The sequence below is a fragment of the Armigeres subalbatus genome, chromosome 2 (genome assembly GCF_024139115.2).
Source record: "Armigeres subalbatus isolate Guangzhou_Male chromosome 2, GZ_Asu_2, whole genome shotgun sequence".
Lineage (NCBI taxonomy): Eukaryota > Metazoa > Arthropoda > Insecta > Diptera > Culicidae > Armigeres > Armigeres subalbatus.
In genome coordinates this window covers 338,030,609-338,055,252 of record NC_085140.1, presented here as the reverse complement: position 1 = coordinate 338,055,252, position 24,644 = coordinate 338,030,609, and the positions used below count along the sequence as shown (strand labels likewise).

General features: G+C 42.0%; 2 protein-coding genes and 1 long non-coding RNA gene across 4 annotated transcripts; 1 reads left to right on the top strand and 2 right to left on the bottom strand.

The window, feature by feature from the left end:
• Window positions 1-2,005: 2,005 nt before the first annotated feature.
• Window positions 2,006-24,012, bottom strand: LOC134212820 (vacuolar fusion protein MON1 homolog A). Of its 2 annotated transcripts, XM_062691028.1 has the most exons (5): window positions 23,885-24,012; window positions 3,758-4,467; window positions 3,116-3,680; window positions 2,771-3,052; window positions 2,006-2,690 (listed from the first exon to the last, which is right to left on the bottom strand). In XM_062691028.1, the coding sequence occupies exons 2-5, from the start codon at window positions 4,435-4,437 to the stop codon at window positions 2,550-2,552; spliced, it is 1,668 nt and encodes a 555-aa protein (XP_062547012.1). In that variant the 5' UTR covers window positions 4,438-4,467; window positions 23,885-24,012; the 3' UTR covers window positions 2,006-2,549. The 2 variants fall into 2 exon arrangements, with proteins under 2 accessions (XP_062547012.1, XP_062547011.1); XM_062691027.1 differs by lacking the exon at window positions 23,885-24,012 and having other exon boundaries at window positions 3,758-4,681.
• On the top strand, window positions 5,141-17,696 carry LOC134212824 (uncharacterized). The gene is made up of 8 exons (XR_009979355.1): window positions 5,141-5,272; window positions 5,337-5,574; window positions 5,636-5,955; window positions 16,146-16,588; window positions 16,713-16,993; window positions 17,059-17,264; window positions 17,325-17,533; window positions 17,595-17,696. It is a non-coding gene; the product is annotated as an uncharacterized LOC134212824 (long non-coding RNA).
• Window positions 23,886-24,628, bottom strand: LOC134212823 (dentin sialophosphoprotein-like). Its single transcript, XM_062691032.1, has one exon. The coding sequence runs from the start codon at window positions 24,484-24,486 to the stop codon at window positions 23,887-23,889; it is 600 nt and encodes a 199-aa protein (XP_062547016.1). The 5' UTR covers window positions 24,487-24,628; the 3' UTR covers window position 23,886.
• Between the last annotated feature and the right edge of the window lie 16 nt (window positions 24,629-24,644).

The window sequence follows — 24,644 nt, the reverse complement described above, 5'->3', positions numbered from 1 at the left end:
ACTACCGGTCTAATTATCGGAGCGTCTTGCGGAGTCCAAAGTACGTACGATTTCCAGCCACTATGCGTCTCCGAATTTCTCTGCTGGTGTCATTTTCGGCAGTCACCAGTGAGCCCAAGTACACAAATTCTTCTACCACCTCGATTTCGTCACCACCGATGCAAACTCGCGGTGGGTGGCTCACATTATCTTCTCTTGAACCTCTTCCTATCATGTACTTCGTCTTCGACGTGTTGATGACTAGTCCGATCCGCTTAGCTTCCCTCTTCAGTCTGATGTAGGCTTCCTCCATCTTCTCAAAGTTACGTGCCATAATATCTATGTCGTCGGCGAAACCAAATAGCTGGAGGGACTTATTGAAAATTGTACCACTCGTGTTAATCCCTGCTCTTCGTATTACCCCTTCCAAAGCGATGTTGAATAGCAAACACGAAAGACCATCACATTGCCGTAACCCTCTGCGGGTTTCGAAGGGACTCGAGAATGCCCCTGAAACTCGAACTACGCACATCACCCGATCCATCGTCGCTTTGATCAACCGTGTCAGTTTATCCGGAAAACCGTGTTCGTGCACTAGCTGCCATAGCTGGTCCCGATCGATTGTATCATATGCGGCTTTGAAATCGATGAATAGATGATGTGTGGGCACGTTGTATTCGCGGCATTTCTGCAGTACTTGGCGAATGGCGAACACCTGGTCCGTGGTGGAGCGTTCGCCCATAAAACCCGCCTGGTACTGCCCCACGAACTCCCTTGCAGTTGGTGCTAGTCGACGGCATAAAAATTTGGGAGAGTACCTTGTAGGCGGCGTTCAGCAATGTGATTGCGCGGTAGTTGCTACAATCCAGCTTATCGCCCTTTTTGTAGATGGGACACCTTCCATACACTCCTGCGGCAAAACTTCTTCCTCTTAAATCTTGGTAATGACCCAGTGCAGCGCTCTAGCCAGTGCCTCACCACCGTGTTTAAAAAGCTCTCCTGGTAGTTGGTCAACCCCAGGGGCTTTGTTGTTCTTCAGCCGGCCAATCTCCTCCTGGATTTCCTGGAGATCCGGAGCCGGTAAAATTATGTCCTGCGCGCGTTCTCCCAGGTCCATCACCATACCGCCATCTTCGTCTGCCACATCGCCATTCAGGTGTTCTTCGTAGTGCTGCCGCCACCTTTGGATCACCTCACGCTCGTTCGTAAGAAGGTTCCCGTTTATGTCCTTACACATATCAGGCTGTGAAATCTTGTAGTGTTGTAGTGTAGTTGTAGTGTCTTTACGTTGTCTTTTATCCGATACGGCGTACCAGCATGGTCCAAGGCACTTGAGGTTAGGTACAATGTCAGGAAATTGATCAGAGTACACCGGCTGATGTGTCTACGGGTTGCAAGCGCGTGGCGTTCCATATTGTATGAGGCGGTTTGCGTCATTGCTGGGATGATGCCGATAGACATACTTCTGGAGGAAGATGTTGAGAGCTTTAACGAAGGGGACTTGGTGCAAGTGCGACGTGTCAAGGGAGCAGCCTCGTTGGGGATGGGATACTGTCAAACACCTTCTACTTTAACGACTCAAAATAAAATAAACTGTGGATTTATTGTTATTTCATTCCCCTGGCTTACAGATTATTACTGTCGTGGCTTGCGATCGACGGAAGATGACTGAAAAAAAGGTTTTTGGTTTTAGTGGGTCGGGTGAGCCCATCCCTACACTGCCTGAGTTAACCTCCTCAGATATCTGTTTGCGGATTTCCGTTTACCATTGCTAAAAAAAGAACTAGCGAGGGTATTTCGCCAAATTGCCGTTAATTATCTGTCAAATGAAGTCAACATTTTGCCATCGCTTCAAAGACTACGCGGCTATAGCTAGGACCCATTCCGAGAAGAAAATCAGCGTGCTGCTTGCAGATAAAAATTGCCATTTCTTTTCAGACTAGTTTTTAAATGAAATTGTTGAAACATTTGTATGATGCTTATGAAACATGAAAATTCTACATGATTAATAAAAAAACAAACTATGTTGATCTTGTGTATTTTATTTTAATGTTACTACACGATTTGTAATCCTAAACAGTTGTGTTCACAAAATTTCATAGTTTACGTAATTTTTTTATATGATACATATAGCAGCTATGTACAATTAATAGGAATCGCTTCACATTCACACCTCATACTAGGGGCTCAAAGCCCCATTTATTTAGCTCCGATTTCTTTGTTAACTTCTGCGTTCTAAAACACTGTCTTTTCTCTCTTATTGAAACATCTTTGAGTAAATAGATTTCTGTTCATCTTTTATCTACTTTACCTATTATTACTACCTTTTAGTCAATGTAGAATAAGCGCTAGCCTATTTTCAAACAGTGCTCTTTCATTATTACGTGTAACAAAATACATAAAAAGGAAGGAAATCTCTCTGAGCATACTTCCACTCAGATTCAACAAAATAAAACACTTTTTCCCTTCTAACCGATCTCCCCTACGCTTGCAGTTTGGCTATTCCTACTGCCGCTGGGATTGATCGAGAACGAAAACAACGGAAATGAAGGGAAAAAGTAACCCAACTCCTAGAAGGTTGGTGCAGACAGTATGAAAAGGCTGTTTTCTTCCTTTTTGATCCACTTGAGCAGCTTGTTGACCAGATTGATGACATCATTCCGGTGAACGGTTGGTTCAAAGGCGGCAAACAGTTCGTACGCTTGTGTGACCTGTAAAGAGCATCATATTGACGTTGTAACTAACAAATCCTAATTCTTTGATATTGTGCCGTTTAGAAAACGGTACATACCCAAGCGAGCAATATCTCCTTTTCCTGCATCTGATAAATAAGTTTGACCGGCCTGCCGGTGCTGTGTATTCGATGGTGTAACTCAAAATACATTCCTTCTAACCGCTTGAACTGACCAATGCTAGAATACGGCACGCCCAGTTCGGAGCACAAAAGCTGCGCGTTCGATTTGCTCTTGTAGATAAAATGCCGGATCTCCGGAATGCCGATACTTTGCAGCTTGACTCCTTTATTGTTCATTGCCTCGTTGATTGCCTCCAGACAGTTTGATCGACGCAATTTCTAAAGAAAAAAAAAAATCAAAAAATCACATCAAATGAAAAAAAAAAAACAAAATTCACTTACATCTGTTATCTTCCGTTTAGCCTCCGACAGTACGAAGAATACTTCCTTCTCTATCGACAGCAGTAGCAGACAGGCCTGGCAGTCCTCTGACAGGTAAGACACATGCGCATGCAGGAACCCACTCGAATCGAACTTTGGCAAACAGATGGGAGTCCAACTTTCGCCCGACTTGAAACTTTCGGTACATTCAATCAGATTGAAGATTAGCCGCAAATCGGCCGGATGGATAAAATATTTTTTCATGCGAACCAACGCAATCAGTTTGTTGTTTGCGATTAGAACGGCAAATACCAGGTTCTTGATCTTACAACAGTTGCTCTGGATAGCTCCAATGATGGTTTCCCTTATACTTGGCTGCAGGGGCAGAATCCGAACGGAATGTGTCATAAAGCTGAATGGGTTGTTGGTGACTAGTTTGTGATCGCATTTATCGTTGACCAGTAGATGATCGATCAAGCGTTCGCTTCCTGCCAATAAGCGACGCAAATCAAAATTCTTCCGTCTTTCAAAAGTTTTCTGCATGTTATCTAGCGTCAACGTCGATAGAATCTGATTGTAGACGTCCCTGGTAAATAAAAATCATTCATTCTAATCTCCTTGATTGAATAATTTTCAATAAACAACCAAATAATTCAAACTTACGTCAATTGTAGCTGCACTTGCTGTACGCTGTGGCTTGTTCTTGAAATGGCCACCAATATGAGTGGCGATTTAACCAGAAATACAAACTTAACGCCCATAGCGTGAATCGATTTGATCGAATCGTTGCTGCTCTGTACGAAGCTGACCAGCGCTTGCATCACCCCAAACAGAGTCGCCAATTTATCCTCGTTCCCGTGCATCGTGTAGATGGGCTTGCCGGCAGAGCTCAAAATGAAAACATGCTTTTTCTTTAACAGGAACTTGGGATCGTGCAGGTAATCTTCGGCATCGGGCTCACCCAATCCTTCGGTATTATTTCCATCATCTACCAGGCTCGTGCACGAAGTCGCCAGGTCACGACTCTTGGCACTGCTGAATGAACTCGATTTACTCATCGCTTCCTCCGTTTCTGTGTCTGCAACAGTGAGTTTGTCCTGAATTTTTGTGATGTTGCTTCCAGTCAACGCAGTTTTAATCTCCTCACTTTCTCCGCCCGACTTTTCTTCCTCTACTTTGGCCGACCCATTCTTCACCGAGTCATCCTCCGCCAAACTGGTGCTGATTTCTTGGGAGAACTCTTCAATTGAATCCGTAGTGATGAGCATGCTTTCTTGACAACTTCCCGGCTCGCAGCAACGATCCGAATCTCCGCCGATGTCCGCGGGTTGCGATTCGCTCATTTTTGCTTTCTCCAGCTGACCTGCGTTCAACTTTGGGTTGGCACAAAATATTACTTCCAATCCAACAACCAATCAATGGCTCTCGACTTCAACAAACACTAATTGAATTAATTGTTGCAAAACTTTGTGCACTTTGTTCTGAATCAGTGCATTTATATCGATGACGATTATTGAGAATAACGCAGAAGAAAACAACTACCGTTTCACCAATCACCACTAATTTTTTGCCTGCGCCTTTGACCAACTATTTTGGAAAAGGAGGATGTAAATAGAAACGAAAACACGGAAAAACAAAACGGACGCACAGAATTTTGACACTTTTCTACAAGGGGTGAATAGTGAAATTAAGTTCGAAAAAGTAAGCTCAAAGATCGGTTGATAGATGTACACAGCAAAAAAGATAGTAATATGCATCAACGTAATCTAACCGACGTACTGAAAATCTTATGTAAGAGCAATTTTCAAATGCGTATTTGAATATGTTTAGATGTTATATTACATCGCTTCGAAATTACACAGATTCAAATTGATAATTTTCTTTTACGCTGTTGCAGTGTACTATTCGTAGCACAAAATAGTGAATATTACACTAAAACAGATGCACATCATTCAGTCAGATGAAGTCGCGCAAAATTACAGAGTTTGAATGCTATATCACATTCAATTAGGATGCGATATTGATTTTCGGCAACACTGTCCAGATTTGTTCCTTTGATCGATCGCCATGTTTGTTTTTAAATCGCGAGTGAAAACTGTCGTGCCCGTCGTGCCGGAATACTTTTTAGGTAAACTCGAACAAAAACCAATTCGATATTCCTACCTAGGTACTTGCAAGGTAAGTAATTATTTTAAGTTACTTTATCATTCTTGATAAATTATTATAGATTGTCGGTTTTCAGGTAATGGGCTTGGCATGCAAACTACTGCACTTACGCTCTGCTGTGTGTTGTGGCAACAAACATCCGAGCCTACCGGAAAGTCCCACAGTGCTGTAGTATCTATTTCGAGATCTGATTACCGGCACGCAAGGCAAAATAACACGGCTTCAGTTCACGGTACCATTTCCGAATCATCGACATCGATTGTAAACAGACGATTCGTTGAGTTTTTTGGCCCGAAAAGTACACCTCGCTGCTGGTACGTATTTGATAATCATTCTAGTCTTCGAACGCCTTCCCATCTTTCTTATTTTTTTCAGGTGAGTGGGTCATCGATCTTGCTGTTAGTCATAAAAGGTCGCCGATTTAAGAGACCTCAAGTCTGGCGTAAACCTCCGTCACTAAGAGCTCCAACGGTCGTCACTTTATATCGGCCTGATCAGACGGATCGGTCCGCATCTGAAGTGCTGTCTTCGATCTTTCCACTTCCACTTCGTTGTCTTCCAGATGGAACTAAAGTGGTATCGCCACTAATCATAATCAGAAAACCAGCAGTTCCTCAGCGACGGGTCGTCCGAGCGAATATTTGTTGCTGTCATATTTGACCGTATGGGAAACTACTCCAGCAAAGCACAGCTAAGTATAATTTTACCTTTGTTCGTTTTTTATACCCTGTCCTATATTTAGAAGATTAATATTAATAGCCTATTCAGATTACGCCATTTAATAAATATTAAAATAAGGAGTTACTTGATGCCAATGCTATGCATTCAATTTTCTTTCTCCACTAACACGATATTTATTATAATAAATCGCGTAATCTGAACAGATTAAGATTAGAATACCCTTCTCTCGGATAAGTGATCTGGCCGCGATTGAAACAAAAGTCATCTTGTCGTGGTAGTATCACAGGTTGACTATTTTTTAATTGTATTGTAATTTTTATTGCGAACGATAACCGGTTAGTTTGCATTTAATTTCGAGTCAAGGAAGCGATTACATATCTGGCCGCGTCATACATAATCAGGCATTACGCAATAACGTTTCGGCATTCCAAAGGAAATGCTCCTGGAATTTAAAAGGAATTCATTTATTTAGCTTACATCTAAACAGATAACACTGAATCAACCGCATTAACATTTTGCCGCATTAACATTTTGCTTTGATCGAGTCATAGGCCTATTTTTATTGAGTGTGAAGCAAATTAAGGAAAAATCCTCAGAATGCTGGGATCACTGAAGTAGAGGACCACCGGTCTTATGAGCGTTCTGAACATGATACATTTGGCGCGGATGTGAATCTTTTTTGACAGCTGTTCTGGAGCCCGTAGTAGGCCTAAACCTTCACAGATGATGCGCCTCCGTATTTCACGACTAACAGTAGTATCAGCCATTAGCAAAGATCCAAGGTAGATGAATTCTTCGACCACCTCGAAGGTATTCTCGTCTATCGTAAAACTGCTTCCCAGGTCTTCGAAGCATTCTACACCTGTCCAACTGACCATTTCTGCCTCCTTTTTAAATGTTCGGCTGACAATGTCCATATCATTCGCGAAACAAATAAATTGGCTGTTACACCCGGATCTCCGCATGACACCTTCTAGCGCAATATTGAACAACAGGCACGAAGGTCTCCGTTGGGATTCGAACGAACTGCCCAAAAATTGTTCATAGCTCTACACGGTGTATACTATGGTATGAAATCGATAAACAGCTGATGCGTTGGGACCTGATATTCACAGCATTTTTGAAAAATTTGCCGTACAGAAAAAATCTGGTCCGCCGTCGAGCGGCCGTCAACGAGGCCGGCTTGATAACATCCCACGAACTTGTTCAATATTGGTGATAGACTGCGGAAGATGATCTGGGATATCACTATGTATGCGGCATTTAGGATGGTAATCGCTTGGAAGTTTTCACACTCCAGTTTGTCGCTTTTTGTGTAGATGGGGCATACGACCTCTTCCTTCCACTCCTCCTGCAGCTGTTCTGTTTCCCAGATTCTAACTACCAGGCATTTTCAACCCCCCCTCTCCTCACACTTTTTGTATAGAACATCAGAAAATTTTGTATGGACCGTCACACTTCGCTCAACCCCCCTCCCCCTCTAAGTGTTACGTAATTTGTGGACGCTCCCTTTGGCTTTCGGCAGGAATTCTTCTCGGATACCTTACTAGATGCTTCTGGATTTCAAACTGAAACCTGAACTGAATCCTTCTTTTGTGTTTTGAAACTTTATCAAAGTGATTTATTGAACAATATTAAGTTCATTGATAAAAGAATCCTTCAGGAATTTCCACAGGTACTTAATTTTTTTGTTTAGAAACTTTATCAAAGTAATTATTTAACCCTTATGCGGCCAACAAAAAAAACACACGTGGATGGCCGACAGGGTACCCGTGTTCCCATAAATTGATATTCTCATAACTTCAACAATTTTCAACCGATTTGGATAATTTTGACATTTTTGGAAACAGAAAATCATATACTTTTTGCCCATTGTCAAGGTTTACAGCTCAAAGGCCAAAGGCCGTTCAACCAGTTTCAAATATGCTTCTTAGAATTGAAGGTGTTCACAGTATATGCTTCGGGTAATGCAAAAATCCCTGAAATGAGGTCTTAGTCATCCGAGAAATCTCTGGAGTAAAGCCTAAAGATCTACTCGCGTAACCAAAGGCCTATTATGCAAATTCAAATACGGTACGTGCTCATTGTGGTACTTAGTATAGAATGCGTTCACAGTATATGTTCCGAGTCATCCAAGAAATTTCTGGAGTAAGGCCTTAAGGTCTACACTCGTAACCATGAGTCTATAGACTTGTCTCAAAAGTGGTACATGCTCTTTGCGCATCTTGAAATCAAATGTGATCACTACATATGTTTTGCGCTATCGAAGAAATCTCTCGGATAAGTCCTTTGGCGCCTTCATTGCATATGTTCATGATCATCCAAGAAAACCCTGGAAAAGGTCTTCAGGTCTACTCGCGTAACCAGAGATCTTTTAGATTGTTTCAAAAGTGGTGCATGTCCTTTGTGATGCATAGAAAAGAGCGCTTTCATTGCAAATGTTGATGGTCATCCAAGAAAAACCCTGGAAAAGGCCTTAAGATCTACACGCGTAACCAAAGATCTTTCAGATTTTTTCAAAAGTGTTACATGCCCTTTATGGTACATAGAATAGATTGCGTCCATTGCATAGGTTCATGGTCATCCAAGAAAACCCTGGAATAGGCCTTTAAATCTGCATGGGTACCCAAAGATCTTTTGGCTTGTTTCAAAAGTGGTACATGCCCTTTGTGGTACATCGAATAGAATACGTCCATTGCATATGTTTACGGTCTTCCAAGAAAATGCTAGAATAGGCCTCAGGATCTTCACACGTAACCAGATACCTTTCGGATTGTTTCAAAAGTGGCATACACCCGATTCTTTTTTTACACGGGGGATGCGTTCCGTGTAAAAAAAGTTTTCAGTTCAAAATTCGAGAATCCGTGTAAAAAAAGTTTTATGATTTCTCGACGAATCATGCAAAATTGAGCAACTTTGCAAAAATTTTGTATGGGATTTTTTTTACACGGCCGTGTAAAAAAAATCCGTGTAAAAACAGAATCGGGTGTATACTATTTGTGGTTCATAGAATATACCGCTTTCATTGCATATGTTCATGGGTATCCAAGAGAACACTTGAACAATCCTCAAGAACTTCACGCGTAACATGAGTTCTTTCAGCCTATTTGAATAGTTATACATGCCTTTTATGGTAAGTAGAATAGAATGCACCCATTTCAAATGTTCATGATCATCCAAGAAAACCCTGAAGTAAGGCATTAGTATCTACACCAGAGATATATCAGCCTGTTTTAAATTTGGTACATGTCTTTGGGGTCCATGAATAAAATGCGTTCATGGCATATGCTAATGGTCATCATAGAAATATATGGAGTAAGACTTCTAGGCTTACACGAATATCTAGAGGGTCTTATTATTTCACGCATGCTGCGACGCAGCAAAGCTTAATCAACAAAAATGCCAGTTGTGCGCCGCCTCCGTATCGATTGGTGTGCTCCCGAAAACGCGAGCACTTTGAAACTTGGATTCCGTGAGGAGTGTCCTTAATCTAATTTTAATATGGTACATGATCTTTGCGATATTAGCCCGTTTTTTCCCTCACGTTCTCGGCGTGAAGTTATATCGTTCCAATTTATTTACATTTTGCATTTCCAAAGAATAGGCAACTTCATACTAGTGATATGAATGAAGTTTGTATACTACCTGGAACCAACAACAACAAGACAACAATAACTAATTGGAATGCCAATATATCAAGATGAGGTTTCACATCTTGTTTATTTTTCAATAACTGCCCAGAGCTAATGACAACAACTTGAACTACTTGAAATGCAAACATATACCAATAGCCTTCCGTTCGTGGATTGATCTGCAGATCATTCATAGACTACCTAGTACCATGGCAAAAACAAAAACTATAGCAGACGTTCGATAACTGCAAGTCATTTAACTGCAATTCTTTTTAACTGCAATTCGATAGTTGCAACAGTTTTACAGTTATCGGATCGCTAAACTTCAAACCGATTTAATTTACAATGTTATGAAAACTCATATGTGAATATGTACGTTATGCGGAAGATATTGATTTGGAAAATGTATTGGAGGTAACCACTTTCCCTTCGATGGGACTCGAACTCATGACCCTACAGTTCGAACTCATGACCCTACAGTTCGGGTTCGAGTCCCATCGAAGGGAAAGTGGTTACCTCCAATACATTTTCCAAATCAATATCTTCCACATAACGTACATATTCACATATGAGTTTTCATAACATTGTAAATTAACGTCCAAGTCGGGTGGTTTAATCCCCGGAAATAGGCAATTAACTTTGATTGAACTTCAAACCGATGTCAGACTCAATGACAGCTGCATTGTGCTGCACATGCACTTTTATTGCATCTGACGTCGATTGACAACCGTTTGACGTCTAGAGTGCGTTGCAGTAATATCGAATGGCCTTCGATAACTGAAAAGTAAACATTTTACAGTTATCGAACGGCTACTGTACTAGGAATGCGTACATTCACTCAGATGAGGTTGAACCGATTTTGTCACTCCCAGATTTTGTCTACCCCTGATTTTGCCTAACTCGATTTTATCACGTTTTCGACCCAATTTGCCGCAAACAATAAAGATTTTCATGAAATAACTTTCACTGCCTGTAGCTTATTATGAATCATTTATGAGTACCTGTTAATAAGTTTGTAAGTCTCTTCGACAAACAAATACGGACTCCATTCACATATTTTGCATTGCCTTCATTACGGAGCCCACGACAATGAAAATAACTACTTGAAATACAAACATATACCAAGAAGGGGTCTCACAACTTGTTTATTTCCAAATAACTGCCTCCATTAAGGAGGTTGATCCATCGACCTTGATTCTATTTCATAGACTACCTGGAGCTCAAGACAACAACAAGAACTACTTGGAATACAAACATATACCAAGAAGGGGTCACAAAACTTGTTTATTCTTCAATAACTGCCTCCATTACGAATATTGATCCACAGACCTTGACTCTATGGAGTTCGTAGACTACCTGGAACCAATGACAACAAGAACTACTTAGAATACAAACAAATACCATGAAGGCGTCACACAACTTGTTTATTCTTCGATACCTACCTCCGTTACCAAGGTCGAACCCCATACCTTGACTCTATGGAGTTCGAAAACTACCTGGAGTCCTCGACAACAACAAGAACTACTTGGAATACACACATATACCAAGAAGGGGTCACGCAACTTGTTTATTCTTCGATAACTGCCTCCATTACGGAGATTGATTCGAAGACATTAACTGTGTGGAGTTCGTAGAGTACCTGGAACTCACGACAACAACAGGAACTACTTGGAATACAAACATATATCAAGAAGGGGTCATGCAACTTGTTGATTCTCCGATAACTGCCTCCATCACGGAGATTGATCCGAAGACCTTGACTGTATGGAGTTCGTAGACTACCTGGAACTCACGACAACAACAAGAACTACAAGAAAAACAGATATATGTATATATCAAGAAGGGGTCACACAACTTGTTTATTCTTCATTAACTGCCTCCATTACGGAGGTTGATCCACAGACCTTGAATTTATGGAGTTCGTAGACTACCTGGAGCCCACGACAACAACAAGAACTACTTAGAATACAAATATATATCAAGAAGGGGTCACGCAACTTGTTTATTCTTCGATAACTGCCTCCATTACGGAGATTGATTCGAAGACATTAACTGTGTGGAGTTCGTAGAGTACCTGGAACTCACGACAACAACAGGAACTACTTGGAATACAAACATATATCAAGAAGGGGTCATGCAACTTGTTGATTGTCCGATAACTGCCTCCATCACGGAGATTGATCCGAAGACCTTGACTGTATGGAGTTCGTAGACTACCTGGAACTCACGACAACAACAAGAACTACAAGAAAAATAGATATATATATATCAAGAAGGGGTCACACAACTTGTTTATTCTTCATTAACTGCCTCCATTGCGGAGGTTGATCCACAGACCTTGAATTTATGGAGTTTGTAGACCACCTGGAACCAATGACAACAAAAAGAATTACTTGGAATACAAACAAATACCAAGAAGGGGTCACACAACTTGTTTATTCTTCAATAACTGCCTCCGTTACTGAGCTTGATCCACAGATCTTGACTCTATGGAGTTCGTAGACTACAAGGAGCCCACGACAACAACAAGAACTACTTAGAATACAAATATATATCAAGAAGGGGTCACGCAACTTGTTTATTCTTCGTTAACTGCCTCCATTACGGAGATTGATCCGAGGACCTTGACTGTATGGATTTCGTAGACTACCTGGAATCAATGACAGCAACAAGAACTACTTGGAATGCAAACATGTTTTAAGAAAAGGTCATTGGGTGACCCGGAACATATCCTTCGGTTACGTGTGTAGACTCTTAAGCCTTACTTCAAAGATTTCTTGTATAACCATGGACAAAAGCTGTGAACCTTGACAATGGGCAAAAAGTATATGAGTTTCTGTTTCCAAAACTGTCAAAATTATCTAAATCGGTTGAAAATCGGTGGTAAAAAAATCAGATGCCCCTCCCCACGTCCTTCCTCACTGTATCAACGTGATTTTCTCACAGATGCTACATTTTATGGAGTTCTTAGATGTCACCGAGTTTCAGCTTTACCGTATCGGACGACAACGGCCAATGATGCATAAACTTTGCAGCCTCCCGCGGAATGGTAGTCCGAAGCACTTTCTTCCCCCACAAGAATATCCACAACGCAACACGCGTCGAAGTCGGGCGCCGCGGCTTAACATTGGGCGGCTACAAGACGGTAGACTAGCCCAAGAATACGCGCAGCAGCTGGAAGTGGCACTTCCAACGGAAGAGCAGCTGGGCGCAGCGTCTCTTGAAGATGGCTGGAGAGATATTCGATCCGCCATTGGTAGCACCGCAACCGCTGCACTTGGCACGGTGCCCCCGGATCAGAGAAACGACTGGTATGACGGCGAATGTGAGCAGTTAGTAGAAGAGAAGAATGCAGCATGGACGAAATTGCTGTAACACCGCACGAGGGCGAACGAGGCACGATATAAACGGGCGCGGAACAGACAAAACTCGATTTTCCCGAGGAAAAGCGCCAGCAGGAAGGTCGAGACCGTGAAGAGACGGAGCAACTGTATCGCGTCAATAACACACGAAAATTCTATGAGAAGTTAAATCGTTCACGTAAGGGTCACGTGCCACAGCCTGATATGTGTGAGGACATAAACGGGAACCTTCTTACGAACGAGCGTGAGGTGATCCAAAGGTGGCGGCAGCACTACAAGGAACACCTGAATGGTGTTGTGATATGGTGATAGACCAGGGGGAACGCGCGGAAGACATAATTTTACCGGCTCCGGATCTCCAGGAAATCCAGGAGAAGATTGGCCGGCTGAAGAACAACAAAGCCCCTGGGGTTGACCAACTACCAGAAGAGCTATTTAAGAGCGCTGCACTGGGTCATTACCAACATTTGGGAGGAGGAAGTTTTGCCGCAGGAGTGGATGGAAGGTGTCGTGTGTCCCATCTACAAAAAGGGCGATAAGCTGGATTGTAGCAACTACCGCGCAATCACATTGCTCAACGACACCTACAAGGTTTACATTTAGTACAGAAGCGGCGAACGGAAAAATGTCACCCCCATCTACACTTCCAACACGATCTACAGCGAAGCGTCGCACACTACCTGATATTCCAACACTCCTCCTTAGTGTTGCACGCATCGCAACTCTCCTGGCTCCTTCTAATACCGAACCTCCCGTCCAAAGCTCCTCCTCGCCGGAACAATTCCTCCTGGTCCAAAGCCGTTGCTTGTGAAAATGGTTCTCGACAACGATCCGACGGGCACAAGAAGGCGAGGTGCGCAGCGGGCAAGGTGGATCGATCAGGTGGAAGATGACTTGCGGACCCTCCGTAGACTGCGTGGTTGGCGACGTGTAGCCATGGACCGAGCCGAATGGAGAAGACTCTTATATACCGCACAGGCCACTTCGGCCTTAGTCTGAATAAATAATAATAAATAATCTGTCGTGGATTTCGACGGGAATTTTTCGGGTATTCAGACGGGAACCCTTCAGGACTCCAACGAGAATCCTTCGGAGATTCCCGTCAAAATTCCCGAGAGATTCTCATCGTAATTCCTGAAGGATTCTCGTCACACTCCCCGAAGGATTTCCTAAGAAATTCCAAAGGATTCTCTTCAGAGTAATCAAATGTTTTCTGTCAGAATTCCCGAAGGATTTCCCTATGGATTCTTATCTTAATCTTCGACGGATTCCCCGAATGATTCCAGTCGGAAGCCAAAAAGGATTCTCGTCGGGAAAAAAATTGAAATTATTAAAATCCCCGACAGATTTCGTCGGAATACCCGATGGATTCCTGTTGAATTCCGCGATGGATTCTCGTCGGAATCCATAAAGATTTTTATCAAAATCCCTGATGAATTCCTTTCGGAATCCTCGAAGTATTTCTTTCGGATTTCCCGAAGGATTTCCTTCGGATTCCGCGAAGGATTCCTTCCGGACTTCACGAAGGATTCATTTCGGAATCTACGAAAAAAATCTTTTTGGAATCTACTAAGAATTCCCGTCGGAATCCCCGAAGGATTCCCGTCGAAATCTCCGAAGAACCCTAGTCGGTATCTCCGAAGAACACCCGTCAGAATCCGCGAAGGATAACCGTCGGAATCTTCGAAGGATTCCCGCCAGAATCTTCGAAGGATTTCCGTCGGAATTCCCGAAGGGTTCCTGTCGGTTTCCTTGATAGTTTCCCATTGAAATCCTCGAAAGGTTCACGTTGGTATCTCCATCGGATTTTCATCCGAATCCCTGATGGATACCCGTCGGAATCCTTGTCGAAGTATCCTATGGATTCCCTATCGAAATCTCGGACGGATTCTCGTCCAAATCTCTGACAGACATGCGTCGAAATCCCAGACGAATTTTCGTCGGAATACCTGATGGTTTTCTCCTGTCGGAAGGCAAGTTGCATTCCCGTCGGAATCCCCAAAAGATTCACGTTGAAATCCTGGACGGAATTTTGTCGGAATCCCCGGAGGATTCATGCCAGAGTTCCTGAAGAAGTATTATCGTAGTCATCGAAGAATTTCTGTCGAAATCCTCGAGGGATTCATCTCGGAATTCCTGAGGGATTATTGCCGGATTCCCCGAGATTCACCTTGGATAACTGTCGGATTTCCCGAAAGACTTTCTTCGGAGTCCTATAAAGAATACTATCGGAATCTCAGAAGGATTCCCGTCAGACTTGCTGGACAATTACAATCGGAATCGCTGAAAGATTCCTGTCGACATCCCTGGAGGATTTCCATCGAAATTCCTGGGATTTCAGTTCAATCCTTAAGGAATTTCAACGGTAATCTTTAAGGGATTTCGACAGGAATCCTTCAGTGGTTCTGATTGTAATCCTTCAGCGAATTTGACGGGAATCCTTTAGCAACTCCGACGGAATCTAGGCTTTCAGTGGGTTTATTTCAGGGACTCGGAATTGTTGGAGGATTCCTATCGATTCCGACGGGAATCCTTCAGGGATTTGGATTTCAATTGCATCTTTCTTCGATACCAAAGGGAACCCGTCTTCGATTCTTCAAAGAATTCTTCTGAGTTCCAGCTGGAATACTTTTGTGATGACGAGGAGAATTGTTCCCATAGAGGATTTAATTTGAAATCTCTGAACGAAATTATTTGATATTTGTGGAAAATTTATTTTTAATCTTCGGAGTATTCCATTTGGAATTACTATTCAGAGAATTTGATTTGGAAGTCCTGGAGAAATCTCTTTGGAATCTCAGGATTTTATGTGGTATCACGAGATGACTGCCTTTGGAATACTAGGACGACTAGATTTAGAATATGTTGAGAATTCCAATTTAGAATTTCCTCTATAGAATATTTCAGTATAGAAATTCCTCTAGGTTTATTTTTTTATTGCTAAGTATTTGGTTTGGAATTGTTACAGGACTTGGTTTCGAATCCCTGCAGGATTTGATTTTGAAATCTTGAAAAACTTGATTTTTATTCTCTTGAGGATTTGATTTGGAACCCCCGAAGGATCGATTTGGATCCCCAAGGGCCCAAGAGTATTAGTTTTGGGAGAGTCCTATTTGGAATTCGTTCAGTTCTCTGAAGGTCAAAACAAATACACCGTATGACGATTGGCCCTATGTTGTATCTGTTGTATACATATATCATTTTTTTCAGATCCTGGATAAACTCAATTTAGGAGTTGTGGGCTACACCTTTGACGACACGGCATTTTAACTGTCTCCATGCTGCCCCGGATCTGAACGGCGTGTTCGAGCAGACATACTGCCTCTGTAGACACTATCACGCTAAACAAACCTGACACGACGGCCCTCCGACGAGACAACAGGTTTGCGCAGGCCCGCCTTTAAAACAACCATTACGAACGACATAGAAGATAATAATACGACTCGATGCAATCGGCAACAACCTAGGCGACGAATAAAGGATCACGATTGGAAGTTTGGAACATGGAACTGCAAGTCGCTAGGCTACGATGAATTACATCCCCGCAACTTCGATGTCGTAGCGCTGCAGGAAATCTGCTGCACAGGACAGAAAGTGTGGAAAAGCGGGCATCGAGCGGCTACCTTCTACCTAAGGGGCTGTACACTTATTACGTAAGTAATTTTTCTGGGGTTTTCGACCCCCCCCTCCCCCCATGTAAGATTTTTTCCATACAAAAGATTTTTTATTTATATGGCGCGTAAGATATTGACAGACCCCCCCTCTCCCCCCCCAAAGTGCTTACGTAATATGTGTACGGCCCCTAAGCTGTGACGCCACCAACGAGCTGGAAACCGGCTTCATAGTGCTGGGCAATATGCGCCAACGTGTGATTGGGTGGCAGCCAATCAACGCAAGGATTTGCAAGCTAAGGATAATAGTCCGTTTCTTCAACTATAGCATCTTCAACGTGCACTGCCCACACGAAGGGAGATGCACAGCTGGAGACTGTGAAGAGACGGAGCAACTGTACCGCGCTAATAACGCACGAAAGTTCTATGAGAAGTTAAATCGTTCATGTAAGGGCCACGTGCCGCAGCCCGATATATGTAAGGATATAAACGGGAACCTTCTTTCAAACCAGCGTGAGGTGATCCAAAGGTGGCGGCAGCACTACGAAGAGCACCTCAATGGCGATGTGGCAGACAACAGTGGTGGTATGGCAATGAACCTGGGAGCACGCGCGCAGGACATGCGACTTCCGGATACGAATCTCCAAGTGTGCGGGCAGGTATGATACAATCGATCGGGAACAGCTATGGCAGCTAATGCACGAAAACGGATTTCCGGGTAATCTTCGAATTTCCGGATGTTGTATCTGTTGTATACATATATCATTTTTTTTTTCAGATCCGGGATAAACTCAATTTAGAAGTTATGGGCTACACTTCTGACAAAACGGCATTTTAACTGTCTCCATGCTGCCCCGGATCTGAACGGCGTGTTCGAGCAGACATACTGTCTCTGTAGACACTATCTTCAAGAAGTCGTCGATGGATCCACCAGGACAATGTGCAACTTATGCTTCCCATAATCTCCATGCTTGACGTCCCTCACAGGTAAGTGTCACTTCAGAAGTAATTTGAGTAATCATTAATCAATTAACAAACCTTTTTGCAGGGTCCGGCAGCGATTCCAGACTGGCTGCTACTCATCGCCGTCCTAAAATGCAGTGTGAATTTTTATTGAGAAAAATAAAATAATACAACTTCAACAATCGAATTTAAGGTCTTCTCTTTATAAATTAATGGAACGAAGAAAACTCAATTTATCATATTCGTTTGGCATGTATACAATACATAATACAACCGACTACATCGTACTCCCTTACATCAAATTATTTTACATCGCTTTTATTACGTCGCTGAATTTTGTACATCATGGAAAAAAATACACCGGCGCTGTTACTCACGAATTGTCGTGTACATCAAAACAGTGTAATATCACAACTCTGACGGAATAGTCTATGTGCATCTGTTTCGAATGTAATATTCAACAACTGATAAGAAAATTATTTTGAGCTTTTTAGTGGAATGTTTTCACCTGTCATAAGACGAGTTTAAACAATCCCATTGAATTCCACCACTTAATTGTATCCTGACAGATACGTATTTCGACCTCAACAGTAAGGCCGTCTTCAGTGTCTTGTACTTGACTCGACTTAGTCAAGTACAAGACACTGAAGACGGCCTTACTGTTGAGGTCGAAATACGTATCTGTCAGGATACAATTAAGTGGTGGAATTCAATGGGATTGTTCAAACTCGTCTTATGACAGGTGATTCAACAACTGTTTTTGCTGTGTGATTTTATTCAAATCGTTTACAATTACACATGACAATAGTTGGTCAGAATACCTGTCAAACTGCTGCAGTGTTGCTAGTTTATCTTTTTTTATAACTTCAAAAAATCGAAAACGTACTCTTACCCCACGCGCACTCTTGCCCCACTCTACTCTACATAAAATGACGCATTCATACACCAAAACAATTGAAACATATTTGAATGTCGTGATTCATTCGTGGTTCAAATCTGCAGAAAATAGAACTGAGCGGTATAACAGTTTTAAGCTTTTGAATCTCGACTGTTATTAAAAATGAATCTTGAGCCACTGCTGGGAAAGTACATGATTCAGATTCATATTCAAACTGACAGCCCCGAATGATTTGAATTACTGCTAATTTTACCCTGGCGTCAAAAAATATGGGTTCTTTGAGAAAGAAAGTAAGATGCGTGCTTAATTTGTTTCATCGACCAAAGTTCCCCGACAGAACTAAAACTATCCGAGAAGATGAATTAAATGTCTATATACGGACTGATCGGAGAAATATCCCCAAAGCGAAGCATGAAGGGATATAATACGAATAAAGTACAGTAAACGTTCGCTAACTGGGCGCTCTTTAACTGGGCTGCTTTTTAACTGGGCGTTCGCTAACTGGGCTACAGCCCAGTTAAAAAAAAAGCAGTTAACCGTCAAAAATAGACGTTAAAATGAGTTTGACATTTTATTGTCAAAACTGGCAAGGGGCATGCGAAAGGGTAACGAGTGAATATAATTAATTCTCGAGTAACATTTCAATTGGGCGTAATCCAATTTATTCAGTTAAATAAAAAAAAATGGTGTCGCAAAATAATGTTCCGAAATGTCGAAGATCAAAAGCGCATTTGAATAAAATTCTACGTAGTGTTTCATATTCGAAAGGAACAACTGCACCCTAGGAAACGCCGCAATATTATCACCCCTTAAAAATCGAGTATACTGGCAGTTAAAAGCGTGATGCGTTGTTTCCTGTTGGGAGCACCTCGAGTAATTTTGACAAATGCGTTGATATCTACCGTCAACATCTGTCAAACTGAAAAAATAAAATACGGATCAGTCGTTTCAATAATCTGGGTGAAAAAATCAAATTGTCGCGGATTTGTAATAACGACCACAACGAAAATTTAATAACAGCATGCCATTTTTTCAAACCGCTTTTTGTTACATTCATTCAGATTGGAGTTAAACTATAGTATATAGTATATAGTATATAGCAAATATTAGTAACATTAACAACATTGTTAATCAATTTTGTAAAAAATCACTGAACTATTCGGCGAAACGAAGAGAAATTCACAGAAAATTTTTGAAAAATTACCGAAACGTTCGGTGATATTTGTTTCAAGACAAAAGAAAATCACAGAAAATCTGTAAAAAATTACAGAACAATTCGGTATTTCTGACAGGTGACTTTTCTTGAATTTTACAGATTGTTCAGTGATTTGAAAAATCACCGAACTTTTTACCGAAAGTTCTGATGTTGAGATTTCGGTGAAATTTCACCGAAATCTGTGAAATATTTTAAGTGTGTATATTTCACTTATGCATCGTTTGCTAATTAGTTCACGACCTCGCCCCGGATAGCGAATGCGTTTCGCTAATTGGGGCGTTTTGAAAATCGTCAGTGTTGTTTATTTCTGCATTGAACAAAGGACGAATTTACGCACCAAAGTTTATTGATCCTGCTAAAGAGTAAATGAAGCAATGACACATATTTTGTTTTGACGTTTGCCTACTTTTTCTTTGAGGTTTATCCCAATTATCAAACCATTAATTAGAAAGTGTGTTGAAATAGTAGTTTGTGCAACAAGTTGCAAAAAGATGATTTTTTCAGCACGAGTTGTATGTGGCGAGTTGTATGAGGCTTGCCGAGTTGGATAAATTTAAATACTACTAGCAGTGGTGCGAATTCTCAATCTCAGTGACTGAAATTTGTTGGATATTGATACCATTCCCTCTTCACACTCACTTCCTAGCAGTGAAAACTGAAAATGGTTAGCAGCAACAATCAAAGATAAAGTAAACAAAAGACCTCTCTTCTCATTGCACACGCAGCCCGCACTGACAGTCTATTCAGTTCAATCGTTGCTGTGTGAATGCGACGGCCCTATATAAATGCATGGGTGTATATTATCACTTAAAAGACAATGACAGGAAATTTGTGCCGAATGATCATCAGCTTCAGCCCGCTGTTGGCAAACCGATTTTGCTAAGCTACTCCTGCTTTGTCGTTCTGAACTGAAAGGCACCGTCATAGGCAAAGAGGAGCAGAGAAAAATACAAAACAAAAGAATCACACTCAGCAGGCATTGTTGATAAATTGCACCACTGACTACGAGTGCTGAAAAAAATTGAGTTTTGCAACGAGATGCACACGCTATTTTTTGCAATGACGAAAAATGGGCTTTAAAATGATAAATCTATCTAAATTGTACAAACGAATTTACTCCACATGATCTTACTTACTTGATGGGCTACAGCTCTTCGATGAACCTACGCCGAATGGAGTATCCTTCTCCACTGGACTCGATCCTGGGCCAATCGCTTCCAGTCGCCCTGAACATTGAGCGCCCTCAGGTCCTCTTCAACTGCAAAAAGCCATCGTGTACGCGGCCTTCCACGAAGCCTGCGGCCTCTTCCGGGTTCTCTACTAAATATTATCTTCGCTTGACGTTCTTCAGGCATACGAACAACGTGACCAGCCCACCGTAGTCTGCCGTGTTGTATAAGCTTAATAATATCCAGCCCTTTATACACCTGGTACAATTCGTGATTCATGCGACGCCGCCAGATACCGTTCTCCTGTTTACCGCCGAGTATTGTCCTCAGCACCTTACGCTCAAACACTCCGAGAGCTCTCCGATCAGCCTCCTTTAACGTCCATGTCTCATGGCCGTATAAAGCCACCGGAAGAATCAGAGTAGCATACAGCGCGAGTTTTGTTTTCGTTTGCAGACTACGGGACTTAAGCTGGTTACGAAGTCCGTAATAAGCCCTATTTGCAGCTGCAATACGCCTTTTCACCTCGCGGGTAACATCATTATCGCACGTCACTAATGTTCCAAGATACACAAATTCTTCTACCACTTCAAATTTTTCACCATCCAGCACTATTTCGCTACCACCACCACTAATGAACCCACGTTGATTGCCAGCGACCATGTACTTCGTTTTGCTGGTATTGATCGTTAGTCCAACCCTCGTTGTCTCCCTCTTAAAAGGCGCAAAAGCCTCTTCCACGGCACGGCGATCAATTCCGATAATATCGATATCGTCCGCAAATCCCAGGAGCATATGCGATTTTGTGATAATGGTACCGCCTCTTTGCACACCAGCTCTCCTAATCGCTCCCTCGAGCGCTATATTGAACAGTAGGTTCGAGAGTGCATCACCCTGCTTTAATCCATCTAAGGTAACAAATGACGTCGATATTTCATCCGCAACCCTTACACTTGATTTCGATCCGTCCAACGTTATACGAATCAGCCGTATCAGTTTCGCCGGAAAACCATGTTCAAGCATAATTTGCCATAATTCATTCCGTTTCACTGAATCGTACGCCGCCTTGAAATCAATAAACAGATGATGTGTCTGCAAGTTGTACTCCCGGAATTTATCAAGGATTTGTCTCAGGGTAAACATTTGATCCGTCGTTGATCGGCCCTCACGAAAACCTGCTTGGTATTCGCCGACGAAGGACTCTTCAAGCGGTCTCAATCTGTTGAACAGAATACGGGACATAATTTTGTACGCCGAATTAAGGAGGGTTATTCCTCGGTAATTGGCGCACTCCAGTCTGTGCCCTTTCTTAAAGAGAGGACAAATGAGGCTGTCCAACTAGCTAGCAGGCATTTCCTCGTCTTCCCATATTTTCGACATAATATGGTGCAGAACTTCATAAAGCTGCTCACTGCCATGTTTGAGAAGTTCAGCCGGGAGCTGGTCCTTCCCCGCAGCCTTATTGTTTTTCAGCTCTTTCACAGCTTTTTTAACCTCATCTAGTGTAGGTGACTCCACAGCTTGTCCATCGTCGCTATTATTTATTCTGTTCACCGATGCACCGTCACTCCCTCCATTCAACAAAGTCTCGAAGTGTTACTTCCACCTGGCAGCCACTTCAGTTTTATCTGTCAGCAAATTCCCTTGTTGGTCGTTGCACATGACGGGAGATGGCGCTGTCTTTCTCCGCACGCCATCGACAGACTCATAAAACCTCCGCATATCGTTCTGCTCCATTTTTTCCTGCGCCTCACTAATCACTTGTTCTTCGTACTCTTTTTTCTTCCTGCGGTGGGTTCGTTTTTCGGCTGCTCTTGCTTCCTTGTACCGATCTCTATTCGATCGGGTACCTGACACCAACATCCGGCTTCTGGCAACGTTCTTCTCGTCTGTCACTCTCTGACACTCCACATCGAACCAACCCGTCCTGGGTCGCCTCTGTGCAGTGCCAAATGATCATTCATGACAATAAATTGTGTCGCTGCAGAGAACAATCAGGTTTCATATTATCGTCCCACATTGAATAGCTCAACAAGCCATGATGGATGGACTTGCCTTTGGAAAATTTTGATGTCATGTCCGAAACGCAGAGAATACACTATTTGAACATTCACCCAAGCTAATTGAGCAAAATGCAGTCATGTAACTACTGTCCTAATGTTGGTTTTTCATTACAGCACCCGAATGAGTGCTATAATGAAATTTATGCAACCCATTTGAGTTGCATAATGGTCACTAAAGAACCCATTTCGTTGGTATGGAAAAGTAGGCCGTTATATCATTCAAAGACGAACTGTAAACCAGGTATTATGATCAGGAATTGCAAAAAATATATTATTAAAGGTGAAAAAACTTAACCCAACAAATTTTGTAAAACATGTTGATTTTTCTTATTCATTTGAAAAACAGAACCTACATAAGACGTTTTGAGGAATAACATCAATTTTGAAAGATTATTGAAAATCGATTATTTGACAATTAGCTTATTGTTTGACAGCTTAGTCAAATTAAATTAGGAGTGGTCAATACACGAAAGGATTAAGTCTTTAGAAATTAATTTTTTATCCAAAATTTCATAAATGAAAACTCAGTTTTATTAATAGTATCAAGTTATGCAATAATCTCAATAATCCCAAAATACTCAATAGCGGCTTGCTTGACAAAAATAAGACGTGATTTAGCTAGTTGTTTAAATAAAATAACTCATCGCCTGACAAATGCATAATCTTAAAGGAACAAAACAAACAAGATATGTGGTCAGTTAGTTTGTAATTTAAATAATTAAGGTATAGTATTTTACAACTTGAATTGCATTTTATTAGATTCACCCAATTGGCAATTTATTCTTGTTGCATATTTCAATTGTTTTAAAAAAGCAATTCAAAACATTGCATTGACATCACCCTCGGTGTTCATCAGCATTTGACAGGTCAGCCCAGTTAGCGAGCGGCTTTCGCTAACTGGGTTGTACTCTTAGCCCAGTTATCGAACGGTTACTGTATATGACCATCGTAGTTTAAGTAACATGAACATAATATGTTATAATATATTATATTATAAGGGTAATTTTCGAAGCAGTCAAATTTACTCACATTTACGATTTTTCTCTCGCATCTATTAAATCTCGCAAGAACTTGACCACTTCCGGGTCCCTCATAAGCGAGTTCTTCTTCTCATTCAGAATCAACGTGAAGATGTCCGCTTTGGGTGCAACCCTGCTGGTGCCGCCCGGACTATTCTTTTCCGCTGCCCGATCCTGGCCGTCGTTCGAGTTGTCCGGGTCTAGATCGACGGAATTGAAGCTACTGTTGGTGGTATCGTTACTGTTGCCGCCGCCGAGTGCGCCGGGCGACAGCATCAGGTGTTCACCGGAAACGTTGGCTGAGGGTTTACTGCCGGAACTTCCACCGCTGAGGTTTAAGGAACTGTTGCTGCTGATGGTGGCAGATACGGATGCCGCTGAGGAAGGCGAGTGCTTTGTCTTTTGCTTTTTAGTCTTTGATCCTGCTGACGGCCCTGATGCTGTTCGGGCAACAGCCGTTGAACATGATGATGATGATGACGATGCTGGTGGCGGATTTTCTGATGCTGTTGAATTTTTACCTGTTTCTTGAAGACGCTTCTTCAGGTGAAGATTCAACTTTTCCTTGATTTTGTTGTCTCCGCGGGGCATAGAAAGATCGTCCGGTTGCATTGTTTCAAAAATTGAACACGATTTTTAACGGCTAGTATTACATTTTTCGGTACGGAAAAAGGAACGATGGCGCACGCACTTTTTGATCACAATCAAAACAATACGATGACGATTAGCATTGATGGGTGGTGCTGAACACACGATGATGATTTAAGTTC

What these genes read in the sequence shown, in the direction of transcription:
- LOC134212820 (XM_062691028.1), bottom strand. Translation starts at nt 4,437, where the DNA reads ATGAGCGAATCGCAACCCGCGGACATCGGCGGAGATTCGGATCGTTGC. An exon ending in CAAGTGCAGCTACAATTGAC is followed by an intron (nt 3,681 to 3,757) that starts GTAAGTTTGAAT and finishes TTTATTTACCAG; the next exon opens with GGACGTCTACAATCAGATTC. An exon ending in CTAAACGGAAGATAACAGAT is followed by an intron (nt 3,053 to 3,115) that starts GTAAGTGAATTT and finishes TTTTTTCTTTAG; the next exon opens with AAATTGCGTCGATCAAACTG.
- LOC134212823 (XM_062691032.1), bottom strand. Translation starts at nt 24,486, where the DNA reads ATGCAACCGGACGATCTTTCTATGCCCCGCGGAGACAACAAAATCAAG.